Genomic DNA, 27,999 nt, shown 5'->3' with positions numbered 1-27,999 from the left:
GCCTAACATTCAAGTTGTCTTTAGAACCCAACTTCCATTTTCCCCTTCTTTTTGCCTTTCCAGTAAGAGATCCCGTAGCATGAAAACAATTTTATTTTCATCAGAAACATGTAAATTTTATTTTTTTGCTTTTATTTGAATTTGAATGAATTTCCTTGCTTTATTATCCTTTTAAAGGGAAAAAGCATTGAACCATTTCTATATTAAATCTTTTTATCTTTTTCCTTTTTTATTAGCTTGATAGTCTAAAAAAAAAAAAATCATCCATCTTTCAATGTTAATCCCTGAAATTGAATGTAACATACTTTTATTTATACACTTTTTTTTTTCTATATCTCATATACTTCGAAGATACATTATGTTTTATCAATTAAGATCGAATTAGTTCAGATTGATTTTTTTTTATTTAAACCTATATCGATGCCATTGTGGGTTGTAGTAGGCATCGGACCGGTCCTTGGACTCCTTAGGTACAGTAGGCTAATGGGTACATTTGGTTCGAACCAGGTAGCTAGCTTTACCACAATCTTCCATCGTTCCAGCCCAATTATAATTAGCAAACGTTGGGTCGAATTGAAAAAGGTGGCTTGGAAGTACATTTGGGCTTACAACAAGCCGTAAAGCACAAACCGAACTCCCAAGTTCAAATACTGAATGCAGTCCCATGCTTAGAAATGACCAAAAAAAAAAAAAAAAAATCATGGTTAAATCAAGTAAACTAATCATGCATGTGAAGCATTTAATTTAATAGTTGATGCATGTATCTCAATGAGAATGGTTCGAAGGTCAATGAGACCTTAGCTTAACGGTAAGGAGGAAATCTTAAAATTTTAAGATCCTAATTTTAAGTCGTCGTATGAGTTTGATTGTTTAATTAATTAAGTTATAATTTATTAGTTGATTATTTAATAATGTAATAGTTGATTATATAAATATAATACTTGATTATGAGTTTAATTATAAGAGTTAACTTCAAAAAAAAAATAGAATGGTTCAAATATTTTTTAAATAATAAAAAATTTATCATATATAATTAATTCACGATCATGAATAAGCTTGTATTTTTAGCATAAAATACGACTATAATATTTTCTAAAAAAATTATATTTTTTTTTTACAAAAATAAATAAAACAAGATAAATCATGGCTAACCTTAGATCATGAGAAAGAGAAAGAGAGGTCATGGACACCCAAGTTAATACTCAGTACTATTTATAAAGCCATTTATTTCATGCAACAACAAACAATTACAAATAAATTTTTGGCCAAACTACAATTAAAATATAATAATTGTATTTCATGGTTGTTCCTTAACATTATTATTCTACATTAGTAAAGTTGGTCTAAACATTAATATATTTTGAATTTTTTACCTACATGATCATGAAAACAAATGTGAATGCTTGAAGTGGATTATATTTTCTATCTAACAATCAACAACTCCAAAAAAGAAATTCCAATGTCAACCACGCAAAAAGCAGAAAAAAATAAAAATCCATCAAATGGCTATCATTGTTGTGCTTGTTGTGGGTAATGCCATCACTGAGAGATGAAAAGAAAAAAGAGTGAGAGAAAAAAATTTTTCTTTCATGGTTATCTAAGAAGCTTTAATTATGAGTCATTTTTAAAAGGCAACAAGGATGTGCCAAAGTAGCATTATGGGACATCTCCCTTTTACCATATTTACCATTCTTTCTTTTATGCTGAAAAGTTGTCACAATATTTTGACCTTAGCCCATCAAAATCATATATAATTAGCTTTTGTTTGATACCTTCCTTAACCAAAACCCATGTTTTTGTACCCTTATAAATTTCAAACTTTCACTTTTTTTCTCCTATCAAATCCATCTTAGAAATCCATCTTAAAAAGGGCTAAAGGGGGAAATAGAAACTTAATTTTTTTAGAAGAAAATTAAAATTAAATAAAAAAAGATGATTAATTACACTTTTATATATATAAAAAGAAAGCTACAATGTGGGGTGCACATTTTATTGCTCTTATCCCTTACTCCTTTTATAGTGAGACTTGATCAAAGTGTTGAAGGAAAAATAAAGGAAATTAATAAGATAAAAGAATGTATATATCGTTTTCCTTTGAGATAATTGATGAGTTTTGAATACCCTTTATTTGTTATTTTAGCCTTTTGAAGACGATAACTCAATTGATAGATGGATGTAAAGCCAAAAGTCACAACATTGATACTAACTTTGCTAGAAACCAAATACATAGCCCTTATGAAACCAAAATCCAAAAGCTAAATATTTGAAATCCAAAAAGAAAATTAAAAAAAAAAAAAAGAAAACAACTAATTGCTTATCAAAATTCATAATTTCAATCACAAGTATGTATCAAATTCAATATATGTCTTATTATAAAAATTGATATTGAAAGCTTCAACTAATAAAGCAAATTGAATACTTTTCATTTGATAAAACAAAGGTGTACATGGACAAATCAAATCAGATTCGGATATGATCTAGATATGATCAACATTAGATATAGTTATCCAAATCCGACTCAATCTAGTAATTTATGTCTCAAATTATACCTAGACCTACTTAAATTTGTAAATATACACTTCAAACTTGCCCTAATTACTTTTTTCTTAACAAATTTATTAAAAAAAAAACATATCATTTTTATTTAATCTTTAGTAATTTTAGCTTCTTTTTTTTTTAAGTTTTAAAAAATTTATAACTTGACATAGTTTCTAATGTTTACAATGTAATATTATATATATTTTATATGATATAGATCACAAGATATATATAAATATATATTATATTATATAATTGAAAAAAGAGCCAGGTAGGTCGACTTAAATTTTGAATGTTGGAATCAAGACTTATTCATTTTTTTAAATATATCTCATTTTGCATCCAAATTTATTTTTTGGGTTTATAGTTTTGTTCAATCTCCCTTGAAAATTAAGGCCAATTTTTTAGTTTGAATGGATAATCCGATCTTTAGACACTTATAGATAAAACTAGCTAGCTCTATATACTTATTTTAATCATAATTCATCTCTTTTCCAAATTCAAGATTAGGTATATTTGGTGTAACAAGTTTTCTAGTGATTTTGTTACCCTTGGAATGTTGTTCCTTGGAATCTTTTCGTAGTAACTATTGGTGGGTTTAATTTTGTTGGCATTCATTTGATCTTTTATCACTTTTGTTGAGCAGTAAATACAAGCATTTCTTGCTAGCTAGCTACCTAGTTAGGTCATATGTTGTCTGGATCACAAATGGTCACATGACAGTTTAATCATTCAGGGCAAGACTGTGAACAAATTTCCACCCATCAATCTTTATGTCAATTGATTAGGTTAATTATTAGGTTTTTGTACATTTCATTATCCATTTTCACAGTGATTCTTGAATAATATGATTTCTTTTTTGAAATACCAATGTTTTAGGTAATGTCATGGAGCAGTGTAATTGAAGCAAAATGTTTCATGCATTTGCATTTGAAGTAATCCAATGTTTATTAGGAATAGGATTTTGAAACATATTTCAACAATAAATGCAAGACAAAGCAACAATGTTCTTTGTAAAATATATATTTCATTCCAGCATGTGATTGGTAAGTTGTAACAGTACATATATGGCATAGAATTTAACATGCATAACAGCTGTTTCCTATTTGGAATTTTATTCAAGAAAGATTTTGAATATAATATTTTAAACTCAAACTTAATTTGATTCGCTTTGAAATATCATATATTAATAAAATGCAAGACAAAATAACAATGTTCTTTCTAAAATTTCTATTGGAATATATTTTATATTATGGACTTTCACTCCAACATTTGATTGGTAAGTTGTAACAATATATATATGGCATAGAATTAACATGCATAACAGCTGTTTCCTATTTGGAATTGTTAACCAAAAGCTCAAATATATGAGACTTAATTAAACAAGCACATTTATTTTACAAATTTCTGAAACCAAATGAATTTAAACAAGATATTAAAATTTTTATAAAGAAAGTTAAATTAATGACTTCGAATTTGATCCTTGTGAGAAACACTTTAAAAGTAAAATTTGATCGTTTGAAAAATTAAAAAATTTAATCCAAACAAAAACTAAAAATACATATACTTTGCTCATCTTATAAAAAAATTATTTAGACTTTCTAACATATATGAAAAAATATAGATAACTGAGTTAGAGTTCATAAATAATAGTTATAAGATAACAACCCATGCATTATTGCGATTTATCATTTCATTATCTAATATATGATGCAACAACAAAAGATACATTTTAAAAGATAAAATAAAAATGATTCATTTCAGATATCTCATAAATTTTAAAAGAGAAAATTTCACAATGGGTAAAAATAAAAAATATCATCTTTTCCATTATCAAAGAGGCAATGAATCTCACCTAAGTTATGAATTAACCCACAATCCTAAATAAAATTATTTACTCATTTCATCTTCAAATCAATAATCATTTTTTGTGATTTATTTCACTTTTTTTCATTATAATTTTTACTATTAAATCAAAACTATAACACAATGATAATATAATAAAAATAAGATTTTTAAAATTGGGAAAAGAAAAAAAAAATCTGCATTGTATAAGAGATTACAAATAACCTAAATGAAAAATGAGTAGTCAAATAATCATTAAACAAATTTTAAATTTGGTAATTTCTTCTAAGATAGTGGATTTTTTTTTTTTTTGTTCAAATGGATTCTTAAAACCAAGGGAAGATTGTTCTAGTTCAATTGGAAGTAACATACTTTTGATGAAATATTTTTCACAAAAAGGCTATTGAAAAAGAAGATGCTCGATAGATCATCGGCAGAATCCAAAATGGAAAACTTGGACCCAATATAGAGAATGAATTTAAAAAAGAAAAAACTAAGTGAAAAAATATTTATTCTTACAATCAACGGTTAAATGAATAGGTTTTTCTTGGAGAATGAAAATTGTAAGTAATAAATAGATAATAATAAGCAAGAAAGACAATTGATTACTTACATGAAAACTTTTGAGTAATGTAAATTCATCTCCTCTCAAGCTTTAAAGACTAAGATTTGGCAATTTAATGGCCTTACATGGTAAATGAAGGTTGCATATGTAGTAATCAACGTGTTACAAATCTATGCAATAAGGGATGAAAATATATGTATATTAAATTAAATGTTTGGATTTTCTAAGAAAATTATGCATGGTTCAGTTTTTAAGGTTGAATTGTATACTATTCAAATAGGACTGATGTTAGCTTGGGATAGAGGTTTTTGGCAAGTGATTATTGAATTAGATTCATTGTTGGTGGTGAAAGAAGGTTATAGGCAAAATTCTTGTGAAAGACCCATTTTATCATATTATTCATTAGTGTCAGCAGTTTTTTTGTAAATGTTAGAATTGCTAAATGCAACATATATTTAGAGAGGCAACTTGTGTATTGATTATATAGCTAACGACGTTTTCAATAGAGCTAGTAATTTGTGTCATTATGTCATGTAAAATATTATATTCATATCGTATTTAACACAAAAATTGTATATCATAGTTTGTGTCAACAGTAAAATATAACATACAATATTTTGATTTTATTAAACTTATTTATGATTTTTTTAAAATTTTAAATCATGTCATCTTCGTATTCTTTATTTATATCATGTCATCATATAATATTTCAAATTATCAGATCTAGTTCTCAATAAATTTGATAACCATTAATGTTTTAGCTTACCCACTCTCAAGAATTATTAAGCTAATGTAAGAAGACTTTCCAAGGATAACAAGGCCTAGAGCTTTAAGATGATGAGTAATATCTTCCACTCTTTTGTAGAGAAAAAAAAAAAACCGGTTTTTAGTGTTTTTTTAGAAAAAAACAGTTTGTAGTTCACTTAAAACTTGTGAAAAACTAAAATTAATAGTGCATATGAGTTTCAAACTTTGATTTCTAGAAATTCATTTTCAATTTTTATAAAACAAACAAAAAAAAAAAGTTTTCCAACTTGCTTATTTGACCTAATTTTAAATTTCCAAAAGTGAATAAATTGTTTCAAACATGCACATATAATGAGTTAGGTGCATGCTCATTAAAAATGCATCTGAATTAGTATCGTTTATCAATAAGATAAAAAGTACATCAGATCAAAGATATAAATGCCAAAAAATTCCAACAAATTATTAAATGCTAAAAGAAATTTTAAAAGGATGCTTGTAAAAAATTTTTTTATTATAAATGAGCAAATAAAAATTAATATAAAAAATTTAAATTGATAAACTAAAATGTTTTATTATATAGATTTGACTGTATAAAATTTTAAAAAAATTTTATAGTACTCCTTCCGTCTCATTTTTATTTATTATTTTTGGATATTTTAAAATTATGCTTTATTTTTTAAAATATCTAAAATTTTTATTTTTTACACATTAAAATTATTTTTACTTTTTGATATTAAAAATTATGAAATTTTAATTTTATATTAAAAAATAAAATTTAATATTAAATATATTAAAATCAAAATTTTTTAAAACTTCATAAAAGTTAATAAATCCAAATTATTTAAGATGGAAGGAGTATATATTTTAGATAAATATTTATATTAAAAATTTTAACAAAATTTTTATAGTTAAACAAGTACTAATTAAATTTAAATTATAAATAATATTTTTATTAAACTTTATCTTTAAATTTTTTATTAATGTGTTTATCTAATGTTATCTTAAAAAATACTACTATTAATTAATTTTAAAAAAAAAAAAAAAGAAAAAGGGGGTGGGTTTGGTGAGTTTCACATGAAAAAGAGGTAAGACTTGTTGAAATATAAAACCGGAAAAGAAGAGGAAATGTTGAGTAAGTTCTTCAAATTTTCATTTAAAAAAAAATTAATGTTTAAATTTCATTAAATAGATTCACTTGACTAATTTAGAAGTCATTACTTAGATCACGGCATCTACTCCCATCTACTTCCTACCCGTGACGTCCGCCTTCCGCCGCTCTTTTCCACCGGCTATGTCCGGTCAACACTTTTCTCTTTGACTCTTTTGCTTCATCATTCGTTTTAAACTTTCGTCATTACCACACTCTCACTCAAGCACGTGCTTATCACTCTCCTCTACTATGCCTTTTTTTTTTTATTATGTGTTTTTCTTTTAAAGGAGATTGATGAATAACTAATTTGAGACTGTTGGATTTTAAGGAAAATGAAAATTTTTTAGTAATTTTGGAAATGTCAATGAATTCTTTATAAGTTACATGTTTTATTTTGAGCAAAGTCTTATATCCAAAAGTCTTAATGTGAAGATAAATATAAAAAATTATAGTAATTAAAAATAATAATAATGATCGACTCGCTTAAATATGAATTTTTTGTAATTTTTTATTATTAATTTTCATATTTTATCAACAATATTACAATGTGAATACAACTTTTTATATGTTCTTTAGGGGAAAAATAGAATAACAATAATTCAATATAATTATTTGATCTTAGATTTAGAGGTTATAATTGAAAAAGTTAGGTTGTATTTAGGTTAAATTATTTTGGATAAAAAATTTTCAATTTTTTGAGTTTGAATAATCTTAAATTCAAATTATTTAAATTTGAAATTTGAATTATTCAAGTTGGGATTGTTTTAATTTTGGCTTATAAGAGTTTTAATTTGTTGACTTTTTAAGATTAATTAAATTGAACTAAGTTTTAGATTTGTGCAAATTAAATAAAAATTTAAAATTTATATTAATTTCATCAATTAAAATCTTCGTTCATTTGCATGTCAATTCAATAACCAAACAAAAAATATATTTCTTTACACTAATTTTCATTTCTTGCTTTGTATGGGAATATTGAAACCAAATTGAAAAAAAAAAATTCTAACTCCATCTTTATTATAAAAAAAATTATTTCTTTTATTTGTATTTGATTTATCATAATTTAATTTTAAATTATTAAAATTAAAAATTTAACCCTTTATTAATAAAGGACATGATTGTTGGCAGATGAGTTCTTTCCTCACTACATAATTAGTTCATATTGGTAATGCAATCATTTATTATTAAAATTTTCTTGAGAAAAAATAAATAAATTGGTACTATTAGCGGTGGCTCCACGCGCTTGAAACAAAAGTAAGAGTAGAATCCATGTTAAGTCCCAGTTAGACCGCACCAACAAAAACATGTCCAACCAGATATTATTATTATTTTTTTAAGACAGCCAAAAAAATAAGAAACAGACAAATGTAGGTATTGACAATTAGGAAAAAAATAAAACTAAGAAACAAAAAATAAATTAAATTTTCATTTTTAGGGTCCAAAAGTCAGCTCTGGTGTCTTCACATTTCAAATCACTCTCCAAGTGTACCTTCTTTGCTTCTTGTTTTTTCCAACAAAATACAGATTCTCTCTCTCTCTAAGTAAGCAACAAAGAAAAGAACTTTCCTTTTCTTTTCTTTTTTTTTTTTTTTGATTTGAAATGTCTTCTCTCTTAAGATTTTGTCCTATTATTTTGCTTTAAAAAAATTCCGGTTTTGAATTTAGAGTTTAAGAGTAAGTAAGACCCTTTTGTTGAAAAAAAGAAAAAAGTTGGTCATTGTTGAATTATAAATTTCTTTTTTTTTTAAATAGTGGGTTTTCAGGAAACTATTACTTCACCAGCAAGTGAAGCTACATAGATAGATGGTAGGAACTAGGAAGTTTTTGGCTTATAAAGTTTTTCTCTTTCTTTATTGTTCTTGGAGTCTTGGGATCTGATTATTTTGCAGGTAAAAGATTCAATCTTGGCTACTGTTTAAGTTACTGATTTACTTGGAAGGTGATTTTAAGAAGTGGGTCTTTCTCATTTTCCTCTAAAAAGGGCTGTTTTTGTTCAAAAATTTAGGCTTCTGGTAAGTGTTTATTGCTTTATTTGGTTGCTTCTTGTTGGTTTTTGGTTTGTTTTGGGATGTGAGTAAAGTTGCTTCATTTAGGAGTTTTCTTTTTCTGTTCTACAAGGGGTAGTGTTTTTAGTGCTCTCATGTGTGAACTTAAGTTCTGACTTTCTTTGATTTATGGTCTTGGGATTTGATTTTTTCAGGTTCGGATTGTTGATCTCAATAAATTTTTCACTGGTATCTTGGTTTCCCAGTTGCCAAGTTGAGTTTTTGCTGGATATTTCTTTTGGAATGTGGGCATGTAAGTTACTCTATCTGGATTTCTTTCATTTTTCCTTGTATATAAAAGCAGTGAACATTGTCTATTATTTCATATTGAATGAATTTGTTAAGTTGGGATTTCTTTCCTTTGTTTTTTAGAGATGGTGGTGCTGGGGTTTATTCCAATGACTTTCCTCAATTGGGTATTCTTGGCTTGCTTCATTTGTTCTGCATTGGTTCTTCAAACCTCCGGCCAACCCTGTGATCCAAATGATTTGTTGGCATTGAAAGAATTTGCTGGAAACCTCACAGGGGGGTCCATCATCACTGCATGGTCTAATGAATCTATTTGCTGCCACTGGGATGGTGTTGTTTGTGGGAATGAGAGTAATGTGTCAGCTTCTAGTAGAGTGACCAGCTTGATTCTGCCTAAAAGGGGTCTCAAAGGGAAAATTTCAAGCTCTTTGGCCAGATTAGATCACCTGAAAAGGCTTGATCTTTCTTGCAATCACCTCGGGGATGTCTTTCCTTTAGAGCTCTCAAATTTGAAGCAGCTAGAGTTTCTAGATTTGAGCTATAACATGCTGTCAGGACCAGTTTCTAAATCTGTTTCTGGTTTGATATCGATCCAATGGCTGAATATTTCAAGCAACTCATTCAATGGGGACCTGTTAGAGCTTGGACGGTTTCCAGATGTTGCTGTGTTCAACTTGAGCAACAATTCATTTACTGGGCAAATCAGTTCTCAAGTCTGCAGTTACTCCAAACGGATTCAGGTTCTTGATTTATCAATGAACCGCTTAGTGGGGAGTCTTGAAGGCCTGGACAATTGCAGTATATCTCTGCAACAGTTGCATTTGGACTATAATTCGCTTTCAGGCTATCTTCCCGACTCTTTGTACTCAATGTCATCATTGGAGCGACTCTCTATCTCTGGGAACAATTTCTCTGGACAATTAAGCAAGAAATTGAGTAAGCTCTCTAGCCTTAAATTCTTGATTATTTCTGGAAACCATTTTTCGGGTAGACTTCCTGATGTGTTTGGGAAGCTTGCACAATTAGAGCTGTTATGTGCACACTCAAATTTATTTTCTGGTCCACTGCCTTCATCATTGGCACTCTGCTCAAAGCTTCGGGTTCTTGATCTCCGAAACAACTCCTTTAGTGGTCTTCTGGATCTCAATTTTTCTGGAATGCCCAATCTTTTTACACTTGATCTTGCTACTAATCATTTTGCCGGTTCCCTTCCCACTTCACTGTCTGCTTGTAAAGAACTGCAAGTTTTGAGCCTGGCAAAGAATGAATTCAGTGGCCGAATCCCTGAAAGTTTTGCCAATCTCAGATCACTTGTGTTTCTGTCACTCTCAAATAATAGTTTTATAGATTTATCTGGGGCTCTGTCTGTACTTCAGCAATGCAAAAATCTTTCCACTCTTATCCTTACGAAGAATTTATATAGAGAGGAAATTCCCAGAAATGTAAGTGGGTTTGAGAGCTTAACAGTTTTAGCACTTGGAAATTGTGCTCTGAAAGGCCAAATACCAGATTGGCTGTCAGGTTGCAGGAAGCTCAAAGTTTTAGATTTGTCATGGAATCACTTAAATGGCAGTATCCCACCTTGGATTGGTCAGATGGAGAGTTTGTTTTACTTGGACTTCTCAAACAACTCTCTCACTGGAGAAATCCCAAAGAGTTTGACCGAGCTCAAGAGCCTCATTTCTTCAAATTGCAGCCTGTCCACTATTTCACCCTCTGCTGGGATCCCACTATATGTAAAGCGAAATCAGAGTGCTAGCGGTCTTCAATACAATCAACCTTCAAGTTTTCCCCCATCATTATACTTGAGCAATAACAGATTAAATGGGACAATCTTTCATGAAATTGGGCTATTAAAGCAGCTCCATGTCCTAGATTTGAGCCGGAATAACATCACTGGAGTCATCCCTACTTCCATTTCCGACATGGAGAACTTGGAAACGCTAGATTTGTCATACAATGATTTGCACGGGTCAATTCCCCAGTCATTTGCCAAGCTCACATTTTTGTCAAAATTTAGCGTGGCATATAATCACTTGCAGGGTGTGATTCCAACTGGTGGACAGTTTTACAGCTTTCCTAGCTCAAGCTTTGAGGGGAACCCTGGACTTTGTGGGAAAATAGTCTCTCCTTGTGTTGTTGACAATATGCTCAAGCCACCTATTCCATCCATCTCAAACAACAAATTTGGACGAAGCAGCATTCTTGGAATAACAATCAGTATAGGAGTTGGGGTTTTGTTGCTTCTTGCTATTGTTCTACTTAGAATGTCAAGGAGGGATGTGGGCAATCCAATTGATGATTTGGATGAGGAACTCAGCCGGTCACACAGGTTATCTGAAGCTCTTGGTTCATCAAAATTGGTTCTTTTCCAGAGTTCAAACTGCAAGGAGCTCACTGTTACAGACTTGTTAAAATCTACAAACAATTTTAACCAAGCAAACATAATTGGTTGTGGTGGCTTTGGACTGGTTTACAAAGCCTACCTTCCAGATGGTACAAAAGCTGCGGTCAAGAGGCTTTCTGGTGATTGTGGTCAGATGGAACGTGAATTCAGAGCCGAAGTTGAAGCTCTCTCAAGAGCTCAGCACAAGAACCTTGTTTCTCTTCAAGGGTATTGTAAGCATGGTAATGATAGATTATTAATTTACTCCTATATGGAGAATGGAAGCTTGGATTATTGGCTGCATGAGAGTGTTGATGGATCTTCAGTTCTCAAATGGGATGTAAGACTCAAGATAGCTCAAGGAGCAGCTCGTGGATTGGCATACTTGCACAAGGTTTGTGAACCTAACATAGTTCATCGAGACGTAAAATCTAGCAACATACTTTTGGATGAAAAATTTGAAGCTCATTTAGCGGATTTTGGTCTGTCAAGGCTACTTCGCCCATATGATACCCATGTCACAACAGACCTAGTTGGAACATTGGGTTATATTCCTCCAGAGTACAGCCAGACGCTAACTGCAACCTGCAGAGGTGATGTTTACAGTTTCGGTGTTGTTCTTCTGGAGCTTATTACTGGTAGAAGGCCTGTGGAAGTATGCAAAGGAAAAAATTGCAGGGATTTGGTGTCTTGGGTGTTTCAGATGAAATCTGAGAAAAGGGAGTCAGAAATTATAGATCCATCAATATGGGACAAGGATCGGGAAAAGCAACTGTTAGAAATGCTGGAAATTTCCTGTAAATGCTTAGACCAGGATCCAAGGCGGAGACCCTTAATTGATGAAGTTGTTTCATGGCTGAATAGCATTGGAAATGAGGTGGTTCAACAATGAACCTTCATTGATTTCTTACTCTTTGAAATCTTAGCTGGGGGGATATACCTGTAAAGCAGACACTGTCAAGGTTGTATAAGGTTGGCAGGAGTCCTGACCAAATGACTTTGATTTGTTACAGAAACAATCATTTGGCATTGTATACTAACGTTTGAAAGTTGTAAACATTGGCTATTTTGGCCATTTGTTCTATTTGAAATAAGCAATTAAAGAATATCTAATCATTTCCTCTAATTTTTCCTCCTTTGAATCAGGAACACATTGTTAGCTGAAATGCAATCTTTGTTCACAGTGGCTTAAATGGGCCGGTTTGTTTCTCTTAGTATTAACATTGATTCTTTCTCTATCATGATTTCACTTGAATGGATGCAATGATGCCTCTAGAGTCTTTGTAAATAGAAAGAACTTAGTTTGTTGTTGCACTGATCATAATTAGCCACACCATATTGTTCATTGTGAATTCATTTGCTTCTTGAACCAGTCAAGGGCGCGTGCTTGTCATGATGCTTTTGTGACATATTATGATCATTCATGAATTCACCAATAACTTGATTCATAGTCAATGCACCAAAACTGCTACTATTATATTGGTTTCATGGTAAGAAAAAGCTCTTATGGCTATTATCATGAGACAGGGTCCCCTTTCCAAAGCTTCATAAGGTTGCACTTTGATTCTCACAATTCGTTTGCACTGAACTCATGGTATGGATAATATATCAGTATCGAAAATATTTTTCTAGTAACCTATGCATTATTCACCATCAGCATCTGCAATGACTTCCTGAGTAGGCAGTTGCTATACAGTGGTTCAAAATTTTGGTTAAAGGTGGGTCTACTACTGAAGAGGAAGTTGTGGTGTTTCAACAAATTTTGAATAGGAGATGACAACCTTGCATTGAACATGTATGGATGGTTGTTTCAAACGTTCTCACTTTGTTGAATATAGGAAACTACATCTTCATATTTGCTGTCTACAACTGGCTATTTGCTATTTTTTTTATAAATAAAAATTTAGGGTGAAGTTAGCCTTTCACTCAAAAAAACTTACATTAAAATTTTAAATCATAAGAATTGAACTTAAATCTTACAAACGAAATTTTCAAATCTCACCAACTCAATTATCTTGATGGCAACATGTTATTTGTTATCTGCCATACACATCTTTCATCTTGGAGCCATGGGGAATAGAAAGGAGGCATTAGTTTTTGTTTTGCTTGCAGTTGCACGAAGAAGCTTGAGAAAGTAAGCTAAGCATCCAAGGTTACAACTAGGTTCTTTTCCCTCCATTTCTTGGAATAGGAACTTAAAACATGTATTTAAAAAAAAAAAAAAAGCACTTTTGCTTTCTTTTCCACCTTTTGGGGGGAGAGTTTTAGGGGGCTAGGAGTTGTTATCTGTCAAATAAACGAGGTTTGAGACAAGAGAATTCTCCTCTTGACTTCATTTGTATTGGTTAACAAAAGCTCATAATTATCAACTCAAAAAGCAAATAAACAGAAATTGAAATGCCGGTTTAGGATTCCTTGGATTTCTTGGCAAAAAATATTTTATAAGAAACTCAAAAAGGAAGATGAAAACAAACATTTAATAAAAACAAAAGTCAATTATCCTATATCCCTACCAATTTTTCTCCTTATTGAACATTTTCAAGCACTTCTTTTTAGATGATGTCGATATTTCAAGGCACCCTTAAAACAGCTATGCAACATTTTCTGTCATGAGTTGAAAACATGCAAGACAGTGCTAAAAAGGCATGATGAAGGGGGGAATTGAGTCAAAGAGTTGTTAGGAAAATTGTAACTGCTAGGTCATATTTCATTTTAACAATACAAGATTGAGTATAGGAGAAAAAAAATTGTATGATTGACTGACCAAGGTGAGCTCACTTATTTTCCAATGGAAAATTTTTTTTTTGGTTCATAAAATGTTTAAAAAGTAAAAGAGATTACGTAAACATCAATTTATAACAATATTTATAAATTTTTAAAAATTTTTTGATTATTTATCAACAAAGAATCATGAAATTAAAATTTTAATATTTTACATTCAAATCTTAAATTTTAATCATTTACGTCAATCTTTATTAATTTATTTAATGAAATTTAAATGTATATTTTTTTGTCAAAATATTCCGGTGAAAGGGATATGAACCAACAATATAATAATCAAATTATCAACTTATACAAGTGAGTGCATTTTTTAAATTATTTTTTTTAAAAATTATATCTAAACAAAATTAAAAAAAAAAAAATAGTTTGACACCATTATCAAGTTTTTTCAACATTTTTGGTCATTTTGTTGGGTCCTAAATCAATCAAGTAATAGCTGTTATTCACCCATTTCAACACTTTTACCAACTTTTTTTTTTTAATGGTGGCTTTGGGGATTTTATGGTGGGAAGAATTTTGGGTTGAAATTTGACACTAGCTTTGTCTTTCTCCCATCTGCTTTTGATATTCATGATTTTTCACGAGACAATGGAGAGGTCTTCTTCACAAATTTCTATATTCCTATGATCCTATCTTATCTTGTGGAAGAAACTAAGGGTTACTTTTTTCTTGACATATAATAGTACATTGAATGTCTATATGGTAGATGGTAGGTCCAATTACTCCTCCTCTGTCTTGCACTCATTTGTATTTTTTTTTTTTACCAAAGTCCTTACCTAAATGGAAAATAGGTGAACCTATAGTTGGAAAATTTTTTCCATTTATCTTGCTTTTAGTCTACAAATTAGGTGACGTTCCATGTAAATACCAAGACTCGTGTTTATTTTTTTAAGAATTATTTTTTATTTTAAGTTACGTAATCAGAAATTTATATTACGTGTTAAAAAAAGAATTTCAATGACAAAAAAAAAAAATTTAAATCGATAAGAAAAAACTTCATTCTTATACATGAACATTATCTTTTACAAACTTAAAAGATAATTTTATTTATTTTTACAAGTAAATTTAAGATATATAAATGATATTAAGAAAAATGAATATCTAATCTCATAATTTTTTTATATAACAAAAATCGTAATTTAAAAATTAAAAAATTATAAATATTAAAATTTAAATTTAACTTATTAAATATTACCTCGTAAAAATAATGATATAAGTTAATTTGATTAAATCTTGAATTTTAATAACATAGTTTTCATGCTCATCCATATATCCCAACTCTATGTAAAATTGGTACACAGAGAACCACCGACCCAAAAAAATAAAATATTTTATTAAGCTTTTTTGTATGGAAAATGAGAAACTTCATTATTTCACAAGGGACGTAGATTTTTAAATGTATTTTTCTTATTTCAACGGGGAAACCATGATTATGCTTGTGAAAAGGAGAAAAGACTTTGTTTCGTTCACATTTCTCATCTCTTTTTCTGGTTGGGTTTTCTTTTTCATTTTACCCTTTTGTTGCCAAGATATTTTGCAGCTATGCATTTGAGTTTGCTTCACAAGCCTTTTGCAACACCCCAGTTTCCATTGACACCTAAGACACAATTTCTTTATCTACCATGATGAATTGTTTCTTCATTGGCTCAAGATGTTCATACCAAGTAATTTGTGAACATTAAGCAATCATAATAATTTTATTACATCCGAGTATTTGATTCATTAATTGATATATATTTTACGGCTTTTTGATTAAGACAAATTCCCTTTTTTCCTAATAAAAAATAAAAATTATAAATTAAAAAAAAATTATTGTTCCTCACACAAAAGTTTGGTGATCTATATGATTCAATGAATTTAATTTGATTATGCTTTTAACTTAGAATATTGCTAATTTCAAAAGACTTAAAATCTTGCTTAATTTGACCCAACAATAAAATACATGTACTTTTAACTTTCAATGTTAAAGCTCAAACTCTTTTTTGTTTTGTGGATAGAAGATAATTTTTGTGTTAATGTTTTATGCTAAAGAAGTAAAAATTCAAGCTTTGGGGTTGGCCAAAATGTTAAGGCCTGGGCCTGATTAGATCAACCTAATCATACCAAACCCAAGACCGTGAGTCCATGATGGACCCAGAATTAAAGCCTAAATATGGATCTAGAATGGGTCCATGGGAAACACCCTAGTCCTGGCCAGGATCCTGAATCCCGATTGAGCAAGTTAGACCCCAGGCCTCAATGGATGCTGGATCATCACCCTGGAACTGAATAACCCAACTCTCGAAAGCAACAAGAGTTGAGATAACGACTCATCTTAAGCTTGTCCTAGAACGACCAAAACGTGTCCTATTCTTCCCATGTGTTACCTTTTTAACATGACAAATTTCCGTTGTTTTGTTTAACACTAACATCAAAGCTTAAGATGAGTATAATTAGGAGCCCTGGGCTGAAAAGGTGCAAGAGAATAATAGTTTCAAGCACAAACAAAAATTTTTTACGGTAAAATGATGGAATCAACATTTTTTGCAAAGAGAGCTCTGTTCAACATCCCCAAATTCTTGCCTCAGGGTTCTCCTGGAAACCAATCAACCAAAAGATTAGTTAGCAGGGCTTGCTCATCCACTTCTTATGAACGTGCAAAAGTAAGAATAATCTTTTAAATTCATTCTGCATTTATTTAGATGGTGAATGAAATAATAATCTTAATATTATTTAGCATTAGTTTGTAAAATAATCTTAATAATAATTTCAGGTCATTTGGTTCATGCATTTCATTGATCCTTTTCTATATTTTCAGAATTACAAGATAAATCTTTTCGATCATCCTACCATTCAAGTTATTGGTTCTTTAGTTTTCGTATTGCCTGGTTATTTACGTTTTCATTTGAGTGTAAAAGAAGAACTTAAGTGTCCAAAATGGGAATTTTATAGTATGATTTATATATTCAGGGAAGTAATACAGTAGAAGAAGGAGAAGGGTCATCAGAGATATCAGATGCACACCAAGAGACGTAATGTACGAAGCCAAACATCGATCATTTGCTACCGAAGAAGGCCGGCCGCAAGGCAGCACGACAAGCTTCACGGCGGATACTGCTAAAGATGAAATTAAAAAGGCGGTTGAGGCGGCAGAAAATGTGGGAGATACTGCAAAGAAAACCCTGGATGGAGCTTTGAAAGCAACTAAGGATACTACTCAAGGTATAAAAGAAATATTGACTCAAAGTGATGATGAGAAAGAGATTGAAAAGGATGTAGCAGTAGATGAGGCTAGGAAAGTTGATCAGCTTCTTGATACAAAAGAATATAGGAGTATTAAGGAATTGAGGGCCAAAGCTGGAGCGTATGACAAGGCACAATGAAGAAGCTTAATATGTTCTTTGGAATCACTTTTGCTTTGAATGCTTTTATCATGCAAAATAAAATGCTTTCCCTATAGTTGGTTAATTAGAGTTTAGACAAGAAGAATATTGGTTCTCAGTTATCAAAATATTTGATCATCTCAACAGTGATTAAAGGGTTTGAATTAAGATTTTCTATTTAAATCCTACACATTCAAATTAAGTTAGACAATATTCGAATTAAGTTAATCATGGACTTTTAATTTTAATTATCAATAAATTAATCATGAACTCTTAATTTTAATAATCAATAAGTTAAGTTCTGTTTTTAAAATATATCATATATTGAAATTGGATAAATATGGATTCATGTTAGTAATTAAATTTAGTTGCAAATTATAAAATTAAGAGCAAGAAACTAAAATTTGAGGTACAAAATTAGTGTCCCTTTCAAATGGCATTTTTTTTTTCCAATGGAAAGCAAAACTGGTGGGTGCACTTATGGTATTATGATCAGGCCATCCTTAGCAATGAAAAATTCTTCAAATTTTGTCGATTTGCATGGGCAGATGAAGAAAAACAAGACTTTTGGAATCTGATACGATGGCAACATAAATAAATAATCCAATGTGGAAAGAAAAGATTGATACTAACAAAATGCGATAAGAAAGCAAAGGAAGGAAAGAGCCAATGTACATATTTTGACCTTTGTTAAAAGGACCCAATCAAAAGGAAGAGTAGGAGGCATCATCACCTCAAATCAATCATTGTAAGCAAAATGTGGGTATTCTTTGGACAGCCCAAGAAAAGTTTGTGACATTTGCTTATAAACTTTATCTAAATAAACTTTTCAAAGTCAAAATATATCTTGCAAAGCATATTGTTTGAAAAAGACCTATAGATAATATGCGTCTTATCAAACAGCTGTATATCCGTTCTTTATAGAATGGTTCTCTCATCATTAAAATTACATCTGATTTAGATCTTACAAAAAAAAAAAAAACCATTGCTATATCTTCGTATGAGAAGGAAAGAGAGGAGAGAAAACGTGAAATTGGGTAGTAAAAAAATGGGAAATTGAAACTAAAATTTGATGCAAAGTCATAGACCTCCATGTATTTCTATGCTCAAATTTTATTCGTCTGATTAATTGTTAACTATAAGACTTCGTTGGTTGAGGGATATGGTGCTGTAAGGGTGACGGTCAGTGTCGTATAGGTTCCAACTAAGGTCCAGAGCGATGAGAATGGTTCTTCATTTCACCAGACCCTGACTAAACCGACCTTAAGTAAAAGAAACGAGGCAAGAACAACAAAAACCAAAGAATCTAAGAAGATGGAATTGGACCAAACCAACTCAAGAATAAGAGTGATGGGGGCCATTTGATGGTATCTAGTGGTGAAGAAAAATGACAAGAAAATTTATGAATGATGGATAGAAGGCATTTGAGTTTACTCGAAAAAGAGCGACGCGGAAGAGTGGGGAGGTGAAAGGTAGAGGATAGATAGGACCACGGTGGTACCATGGGCGGAATCAATGAGATGTGTATGAATGTAGTTGACAGCCATTTGGGTCTTTCATGTCTCTTGTATGATTCTCCTCAACTGAGCATTTTATCCATAAGATAAGCTTTCTTGCACTAACTTGTTACCCAAGTTAATAAAAAAAAAAAAAAGACTTGTTACTATGTATTTGAGTTTATATTGTAAAACAAGTAATCGAATTTGAGATTCAAAAACTTCATTCATTTTATTTATGCAATTATTTTTAAAAAATGAAATTCAATAAATTTAAAATGAAATATCAATACATACAACCCATTTTTTTATCTTCATACTGTAATCTTTGTTATAAAAATTAATCGAATTTAAGAAGTGCATAACTTTACATTAGCTTTTTGATCAGTTGGTTAAACCAAAATTTTCATCTCACTTTGTATTATCATGTTACTTGTTTGGAGGATGTCGCTATTCCCGTATGCAAATGAATATTGATCCAGCTATTGTAGAAGATTTGTGGCCATTTAACTGTTCATGGAATACTATTTTTCCTTTAGGGTTTTGGTAGGGTATTCTTTATTTAAGTAATTTATTTTTCCTCCTAATCTCCCTTCTGTATTTTTCAGTTCATTTTTTAATCTACACATGACAATAATGGTAGTAATTAGTGAATGAGATATGAGAATGACAGATGAGAATAAAAATATCGCTTTGCAAAAGGATTTTAGTTCAAATATTTTGACTCCTTTGTTAGTTTTTTTCTTTTTATTTTCGTACAAACACGCATACACACAAACACAAAGAGTCGAGCTGATGATAATAAGACTGGACTGTAAATTTTGGCTGAACATATTTATCGAGTGCCATCGTACAATTGCCATGTGAAACCATGTGTTGTGTCAATGTCACTAGTTCAATTTTTTCTAGCTATTCCTAGTTGTACTGTTGAAACAAAATAGACTGTTAAAGTGAGTTTTACATTTCATCCATGTAATGAAATTCAATGATACTCACATTGAAATTAAAGGAAACATTGCTTTCACATATGGTAAAGACAGAAGTAGATAAAGTAGGATGAGGGAATAAAGCATGGAGTAAAGACTGGGGAGCTATTAGCCCATTTGAAATGAAGAAAAGCATAGGGTACTCTGCTACACTAAAAGCTTGTCATACTCAAACAGGCAGAATTTTTGTGTGAGCCATTGGTTCTGTACAGTCCTATTTCAGGATTCACTTCAATGACCCTTTGATCTGTCTCTCTCAAGGGTCTCTCATCAGCTGTATAATTTGTTCTCAACATTTTGCAAATCAAATTTGAGTTAGTTCTAAGGATATTACCTTTTTGAGGTCTAAATTGTTTGAATTATATAATTAGAGGTAAACCCTTTTCGATTGCGGTAATGCAATTCAATTGTAGAAGTAAATCAGATAAATGTTTTCAATAACATCAAGCAAAAAGCATAGTTTCTGGTTTTGAAATGAAGTTTTAAGAAGAATTGTACAAAGAGAAATCAGGGAGAGAACTTAGACCATAGGTTTAGTGATTTGAAACAATTAGAGTGTACTGTCCAATGAGAGCTTTGACATGAGGTCTGATAGATAATGAATCCATCTGTAAGGTTTTGTTGCTTTTCTCAGATAATGCTGTGTGAAACATGTGCTATAATCTTCCAAATTTCAAGTAGGAGGGAAAGGGTCCCCTAAAATCATTAAAATTTTGAGACTGTCAGGATTGAACCCTAGCTCCTGAAACTAAAATTTCATTATTTTATCGACAGATCACGTGCTATCAATCAGAAAAGTAAGTTATTAGAGGCTTCTCTCCACTGGCCATTCACTATTCCAAACCAAGTTTAGATCACTTTAAAACGGACAGTTTTGAACTTTTAAAGAAATTTCATTTAATTTGACTCAAAATGTTCTAACACTGAATGATTGAACCATTATAATTTATAACCAAAACATCACCTGAATTGAAACTACCTTGGGAGAAACAATAATTGAGTTTGTGAGAGATTCACCGATGACCAAAATTTAGGCCTGAAAAAACTTCTATTACTAGCATATAAGAACAAACCAAATTCCCAGCTGCTTCCTTCTGAACTTCCAATCATTCACCATGCAACACTACACTGACACACAAGCAAACATACAACAAAAAAATGTCGCTTGTGGTCCTCAACTTCTTTTTCACTTTTTTTTTTCTTTCACCTTTTCTCCCTTCTTTTCTTCGAAGTCCCACAAACTTTGATCTCAACATTTCACCAACACTCCATTATTTATACCTCTCCTTCTCCTGCAATGGAAGCTACAGGCTTCAGAAGAAAGTGTGCTTCGAAAGCAAACATGAATAAGGATTTCATGGCTGATCAAGATTTTGACAATGACATGGAGGAAGAAGAAGAAGAGGGTGTTGGTGATCATGGTTTTCCAGATGATGAAAAGAAGAAGAAAGCATATGGGAGGAAAGGGTCAAGTGGTGCTGGGGGTGTGTCACGTCCTTCTTGTCAAGTGGAGAATTGTGGCCTTGATTTATCGGATGTCAAGCGATACCACAGGCGCCATAAGGTGTGTGAGATTCATGCTAAGGCACCGGTTGTGGTTGTTGCTGGTATCAGGCAGCGCTTCTGTCAGCAATGCAGCAGGTTATGGTTTTGTTTATCATTTGATTGTTTCTTTAGTTACTGATACAAGAATTCATTTTAATTTTAATTCAAGCTACTCTTGACACTTATAAGTTAATTACTTGACCTAAAAGTGAATCAGTTTAAACTTTTAAGTTGAACAGTTCTTCAATATGGTATGATCAGACCCCATTTATTTTGTATTTAAAACATCTAAGCTTTATGAGATAAATGAAACACTAATTGAAGATCTATGCAGAACATATCCACTGCCATACATAAAGAAATCAGGTGCAAAAACCAATCAAGAAGGTACACTTAATTCAAAGAAAAAGGGTTTTCCTTTTTCTATAATGAGATTCAACATAGTGAAACTGCTAAAAGAAAAAGAAATGTCCGATATTTTTAATTAAGAATCTTTTCCTACGTTCAGCAAACAAACCATTCATTTGGATATATTTTCCTGTAAGTTATTCCTTCAAGGTTCTTAGTCAGCATTTCCAATTATGGAATAAGAAATCGTTTCACAGTTGTGACATTTGGAAATTTTCTTTTTAGCTGCCTTTTATTCCGAGAAAACACTAGTTCGTACCTAAGATATTAACCAATTCGAAACACTGAGATCACTTGAAAATTGTCCTAAATTTTCATATTTTACCTCAGCAAATGTCCCTTAGACATTTCAACTCTGATGAGGGTAATATTCCATGGTCTATGTGTCATGGTATACTTCACAGGTTTCATGAGCTATCAGAGTTTGATGAAGCAAAAAGGAGCTGTCGTAGGCGTCTGGCCGGACACAACGAAAGGCGTAGGAAGACTTCAGCTGAATCATCTGCAGAAGGTTCAAGTCGCAAAGGGATGAGTCCTCAGTTGAAAGAGAGTCATTGCAGGCAGGCTGATGATCAAAGAGCCAGAGTTCCAATAGCAATCCCAGGCAATTCATCCTTTAAGCGTTCCCAGATTAGATAAGGAGCTTGAGGACCAAAACATCATCAGCATATGCTCCCTCTCTTCTGTCATGGTTCATGTCTTGTACTATGTAGTAGCTACTTAGTATTATATTATGGGGGATTCAATAACAATGTCAGGCATCGAAATTGAAGTCGATTATCAGGGCTTCAGAAGCTTGTTTTCTCGCGTAATCTATGCTTTCTATAGCTGATAACCCTTCATCTATGGAGTCTTCTATTGTATAAATGGATATATCAATAATTCCCCATGAACTAGTTGATTGCCAACCTTGGCATTTGTTTTCAAGTAATGCGTATGAAACACTGGATGGGTGAGTGTTGTGAACATATTTTGGCCATTTAACAACCACAAACATCTTAATTTGGTCTAATTGTCTCATTTGCAGAGAAATCATATGTAAAAGTGCTGAAAGTCTAATACCAGATGAACAATTGACTTAAAAAATTTGGCCCAACTCCAATTGACTTGAAATCAAATTCTCTGTCTTCTGAAACCAATCAACCAGAGATGGCTTTACTCAAACCCGAGCAATATCTATTCATGTGATGAATTTCATTGAAAACAAAGTCATGAGAAAAAAAATGTTAAACAGCAACTTCATTTGGAGATGCCCCTTCTTTTTATATTGCTTCTGCTTCCACATATGCCCGGATGGTGGTTTTTGTAGTTTTTTTCCCATCATATTTGGGAAATCTGGCATGGTAAATATAAGCTCTAGAATCTATTGAAGAAAAACAACCGAGGGAGAATTTGTTTGTCAATACAAATTCTGTAATTTAATGGGGTATTTGGTATTCGATCAGCTGAACTGCTGAAAGCCATGAGTAAGCTACGATGGAATACAAAATATAAGTAAACATTGATGCAATGGCAGAAGTAACAGAGTAGAACAACCTGTAAATTACATATGAACCTCATTTTGTTCATTAGACAGCTTCAGTACATTTTGCTTATGTATAGATAGCTTCTGATGTCGCAAATTCTATTAACATAACAAAGGTGCTTGCACATCATTTGAAAGCAGGACAATTGCAACACTTAAGATCACTAAAATCTTACAACAATGCAGGAAATGTCATCTGCACTGTTCCTCTTAACAGCCTCCTCAGATAGGCGCTTTGCTGCAGATCGAGCATCCTTAATGTTCCTGATAGCATCGACAGCTTCTTGGTTTGTCATTACCTGGAAATAGTTTGAAGGAACAGACTGTTCAATCTTCGGTGGAATGTGAAATTTGAACAAAAGAAAAATGCATTAAGCGGAAGAGTAATGTTGTTTTTAGGATTATGACACATTCAGATAGGGACAACCTTCCATAAACCATCACTTGCCAATATTATTAAGTCTGTATCATCATCAATCATCTCTACGGCCACGTCTGGCTTTGAACTAAGTTGTTCCTTTAAATTCTTGTCACCAAATGCCCTTGCCACTGCCAACTGCCCATCAACCCGTGCAACATCCCCTGAAGTCACAAGAGAACTTTTCAGTTCTTTTAATTGTGATCGAATTGTTGATGTAGTTTCGAAACAAATTAAAAAAAAAAAAGACTGGCACCCATTACCTGGAAAGTTTGACACAAAGCCACCTCTATTTTCTATGCTCTCCTTTTCCATGATGGGCTCATGATCAACTGAAAGCTGTTTAGCCTCACCATTCTTAGAGATAACAGCCCGAGAATCACCAACATTAGCTTTTACTAGCTTCTGGCAGTTTATTAATATTGCTGTGACTGCTGTTGAACCCCCTTTGCCCAAATCAACTGCCTTTTCCAATATATTTGTATCCGTTATACGATATGCTTTCCTAATTGCATTCTCTGGCTTTGTCCAAAATTCAGGCTGCTTGCAGGAAAACGAAACTAAGACAGATACTTGATAGAAAGAATAACGATGATAATGAAACAAGAATGAAGTTCAATTTGTTATAAAAAGTTAAAAGTGGAGAGCAGATAGTATTGATGCTCTAGAAGAAGATGCAGCCATTACAGATGACCTCATTCAAGATATTATCAAACAAATGTGACTTCAAATAATCAGGAATAATATGGCTTAGGTGACCATCAAATATAGCAAATAAACCAAGCTCACTTTCACCAGCTTTCTTAAATTCTGCAACAACAAAGTCTTCCATGGGACGATGTGCTTTCCCCTTCATTAAATGATAACCATGAGTTATTTTCTTTGATGTCTTACTTTTCCCTTTTCCAGATTCAGCTGTGGAAGAGCTTAAGCTCACTTTTTCTTGTACTTTTTCCTGCAGTGAATCAATATAAGCAGTTGAGCACACAGTAGAGATAAGGTGTAGATTGACAGTGATACTACTTGAAATCAATCACCACATGATCTTGCAAATGGTTTCTTTAAAAAAATACTAACAAGAACTTATGAAAAATAAAAAATTAAAAAAAAAAAAGCACCACATACGAGATAAACAACCCATTTGAAGACAACCTAAACCCATGCAAGATACTCTATTACAAATGTCATTTCCATTACCAAACAAGAAAGAACCCCATGTTACATGTATTCCTCCGTATAGTTTTGCTTACAAAACATGTCATTGCCTATCATTTCAAGGCACAAAAAATCAAAAACCAAAACTTTGCTTAATGATTTGTTAATTTTCTTTTTGTTGTTTGAGACTATCAAAAATTGAACTGTGATTAATAAAACTAAAAATTCAACGATCTATACAACTGTTGTGGAATGACTTTCATATGTACCAAGAAACAACAGATCATGTAAAGTGTAACTATAACAAAAGAAAAAAAGAAGTAAAAGGGCATTCAAATAAGAAAGAAAAAAATTGATCAACACATCCAACCCCCCACCAAAAAAAAACTCAAAGAGAAAAAGAGAGCATATATATGCCTTCATCTTGTGGAGGATTTCTTTGCCAGTCATAGCATCCTTAAAAGGAAAGAGCTTCTATATATATATAGTAAGTGGATGTAGTTCTTGTTAAGAGGGCGGTGCACGGTGGCCAAAAGAAGCCAAAAAAACTGCTGAAAGTCGGAAACAAGTGTTAGAAGAGGGAAGCCAAGAGAAAGCGTATTAGTGCAAGAGGATGGAGAGGGAGACAGGTGTTGGCTGAAGTAGGATCAACTGTTGACACGCCGCGTTCTTTTCTTTAACTTCATGACGCATTCTTCAGACTTACGCAATCGAGCTGAGCTAAGTTTATAAAATAAAATATTTAAATTTTAATTTTAATTTAATTTAAATTTATTTTTTAAAATTTGATTGAATTTTAATTTTTAAATTTAAATTTGATTTACAATAAAATTTGAATTATTAAAACTTATTTGATTAGATTTTTAAAGTTTAATTTTTATATTCAATTTTAAACTTGATTATATATTTAAATTTAAATTCAAATTCGAATTGATATATATAAGTAAAATAATAGTTTTTTTAATTAAAATAATAAAAATATATTAAAATTTAAAATTTTAATTAAGCTTGTAAATTATTTAAATTAGATATTAGGATATTTGAATTTAACTATTTTGATAAATCAAATTATTCGAACTCAAACTCGATTCCATAATAATTAAATTGAATTTAAATTTTATTTAAATTAAACTCAAATAACTTATAAGTATTAATGTATTGTTTACACATTTAATTTTTCACACTTACTCATTCCATTTTTTTTATTTGTAATTTAATCTTAACCCTTATTGTTATATTTATCTGATTAAAAAATATTACATAAATAAATTTCTTTAAATCCACAACTTTTTAAGTGCAAACTTTGATGATTAAAATTATTGAGCATTTGATTCAGTTTTGATGCATAATTTAATAAGAATGTTTATAATTCAGTTTTAATCGAATTAATAGATTAAATCGATTAATTCAATTAATTAATTGATTATTAAATTAATTTTGATCAATTAATAAAATAATTTTAAAATTTTTTTGATTTTTAGTTAATTCAATTCCAAAACTGAAATAATCAAATTAACTGAAAGTTTAATCAAAATATAATAAAATTTAAATATAAAATATATTATTTAATTTAATAAGTTATTAAAGTTTTTAATATAAAATTTTAGTATTTGAATATTTTGTTGAATAATTTTATTTAGTTTGTTTAAAATATGATAAATTAAGAGTTTAAAATATAATTTAACTTAAATTTATTTATTATTTGATTAATCAAAACAATTAACCAAACCGATGAAATAAAATTTAGTTGATTAATTTTTAAGATTAATAATTTTAATTTTTGTTAATAAAAATAAATTAATTTAATTTAATTAATTTAATTTTAAATAATTTGATTTTCAAATAAAATTATTGGTTGGGCCTAGAAATATAAGTAGGCTAGTGGTTTTCTCTTAGCCCAAACTTTGTATAGTGTATTGAAGCCTCTAAGCCCCAAGGTTTTCACTAAGGTAATCCTTTTATATATATATAATCAAATTGGGTTTCTTGTCCACCTAATTGGGAGAAAAAAGAGCCCATTAACTCAGAGGGTAGCCTTAATTTGAGTTCAAAACTTCAAAACCCGGCTCAAATAAAAGCCCCGTAAATAAAGAATGAAGCAGCTATTGGTCAAAAGTTGGCTTAAGAGTCAGCTAAACTATGGACCTACCATTTCCACAGCCGATGAAGAGTATCAACAAAAGGAAAAACATTGAAAAAGATCAAGAAATCAATGGCTTGCTTACTTGCTTGTGGGGCAAACAGTAGACCAAATTTTGGCTGACTGCTGGTGGTCTCAAAGGCATGATGCCCTTAAATGGGCCCAAAAGCTCCTCTAAAATAACCCAAATGGGGGACAAAGGAAATTCTCAAGGAGCTCTTTGTCCTCGTTTCTAGGAGTGATCCAAAGTGTCTGACGAAATTAAAAATTAAAAGCTTATTTTTTTTTTCTAGTGTAGTCCCCACTGAGCCTTTGTTTCCCCAAAGGTTTTGCTTTGTTGATCCCATTATAGCCATGGCATTGAGAGAGCCTAAACAATCAAATAAGTTGGTATTTTTTAAATTTGTTAATTTTAAATATAATAATATATATGAAAATGATATAAAAAATATAAAAATAATATATTTTAAAATTTTAATAAAATTATATTTAAATTCAACAAAAACTAAAATCTATTTCATATTTAATTTATTAAATGATACAATAATTTTTATATTTTATATATATTTAATACAATATAAATATATAAATTATTATCGAATCTAGTAATTATTAGCATTAAGTTAACAATTGTGTGGATAATTTTTAGTCAATATCT

General features: G+C 30.8%; 3 protein-coding genes across 4 annotated transcripts; 2 read left to right on the top strand and 1 right to left on the bottom strand.

Moving 5' to 3' along the window:
- Window positions 1–8,278: 8,278 nt before the first annotated feature.
- On the top strand, window positions 8,279–12,638 carry LOC111275849 (phytosulfokine receptor 2). 2 transcript variants are annotated; one of them, XM_022861408.2, is made up of 3 exons: window positions 8,279–8,857; window positions 9,046–9,143; window positions 9,263–12,638. In XM_022861408.2, the coding sequence occupies exon 3, from the start codon at window positions 9,265–9,267 to the stop codon at window positions 12,415–12,417; it is 3,153 nt and encodes a 1,050-aa protein (XP_022717143.2). In that variant the 5' UTR covers window positions 8,279–8,857; window positions 9,046–9,143; window positions 9,263–9,264; the 3' UTR covers window positions 12,418–12,638. The 2 variants fall into 2 exon arrangements, with proteins under 2 accessions (XP_022717143.2, XP_022717145.2); XM_022861410.2 differs by having other exon boundaries at window positions 8,509–8,734.
- An 8,730-nt stretch (window positions 12,639–21,368) lies between these two features.
- On the top strand, window positions 21,369–22,908 carry LOC111276521 (squamosa promoter-binding protein 1-like). Its single transcript, XM_022862264.2, has 2 exons — window positions 21,369–21,791; window positions 22,508–22,908. The coding sequence occupies exons 1-2, from the start codon at window positions 21,448–21,450 to the stop codon at window positions 22,740–22,742; spliced, it is 579 nt and encodes a 192-aa protein (XP_022717999.1). The 5' UTR covers window positions 21,369–21,447; the 3' UTR covers window positions 22,743–22,908.
- Window positions 22,909–23,494: 586 nt separating this feature from the next.
- On the bottom strand, window positions 23,495–25,061 carry LOC111276232 (putative protein phosphatase 2C 39). Its single transcript, XM_022862008.2, has 4 exons — window positions 24,741–25,061; window positions 24,310–24,586; window positions 24,056–24,210; window positions 23,495–23,927 (listed from the first exon to the last, which is right to left on the bottom strand). The coding sequence occupies exons 1-4, from the start codon at window positions 24,900–24,902 to the stop codon at window positions 23,793–23,795; spliced, it is 729 nt and encodes a 242-aa protein (XP_022717743.2). The 5' UTR covers window positions 24,903–25,061; the 3' UTR covers window positions 23,495–23,792.
- Window positions 25,062–27,999: the final 2,938 nt, after the last annotated feature.

This window comes from Durio zibethinus, chromosome 25 (assembly GCF_047325235.1).
Source record: "Durio zibethinus cultivar Kanyao isolate XHJ-2024 chromosome 25, ASM4732523v1, whole genome shotgun sequence".
In the NCBI taxonomy this organism is placed as follows: domain Eukaryota; kingdom Viridiplantae; phylum Streptophyta; class Magnoliopsida; order Malvales; family Malvaceae; genus Durio; species Durio zibethinus.
Note: the sequence above shows the minus strand (reverse complement) of the source record. Positions and strands in the feature narration are given on the sequence as shown.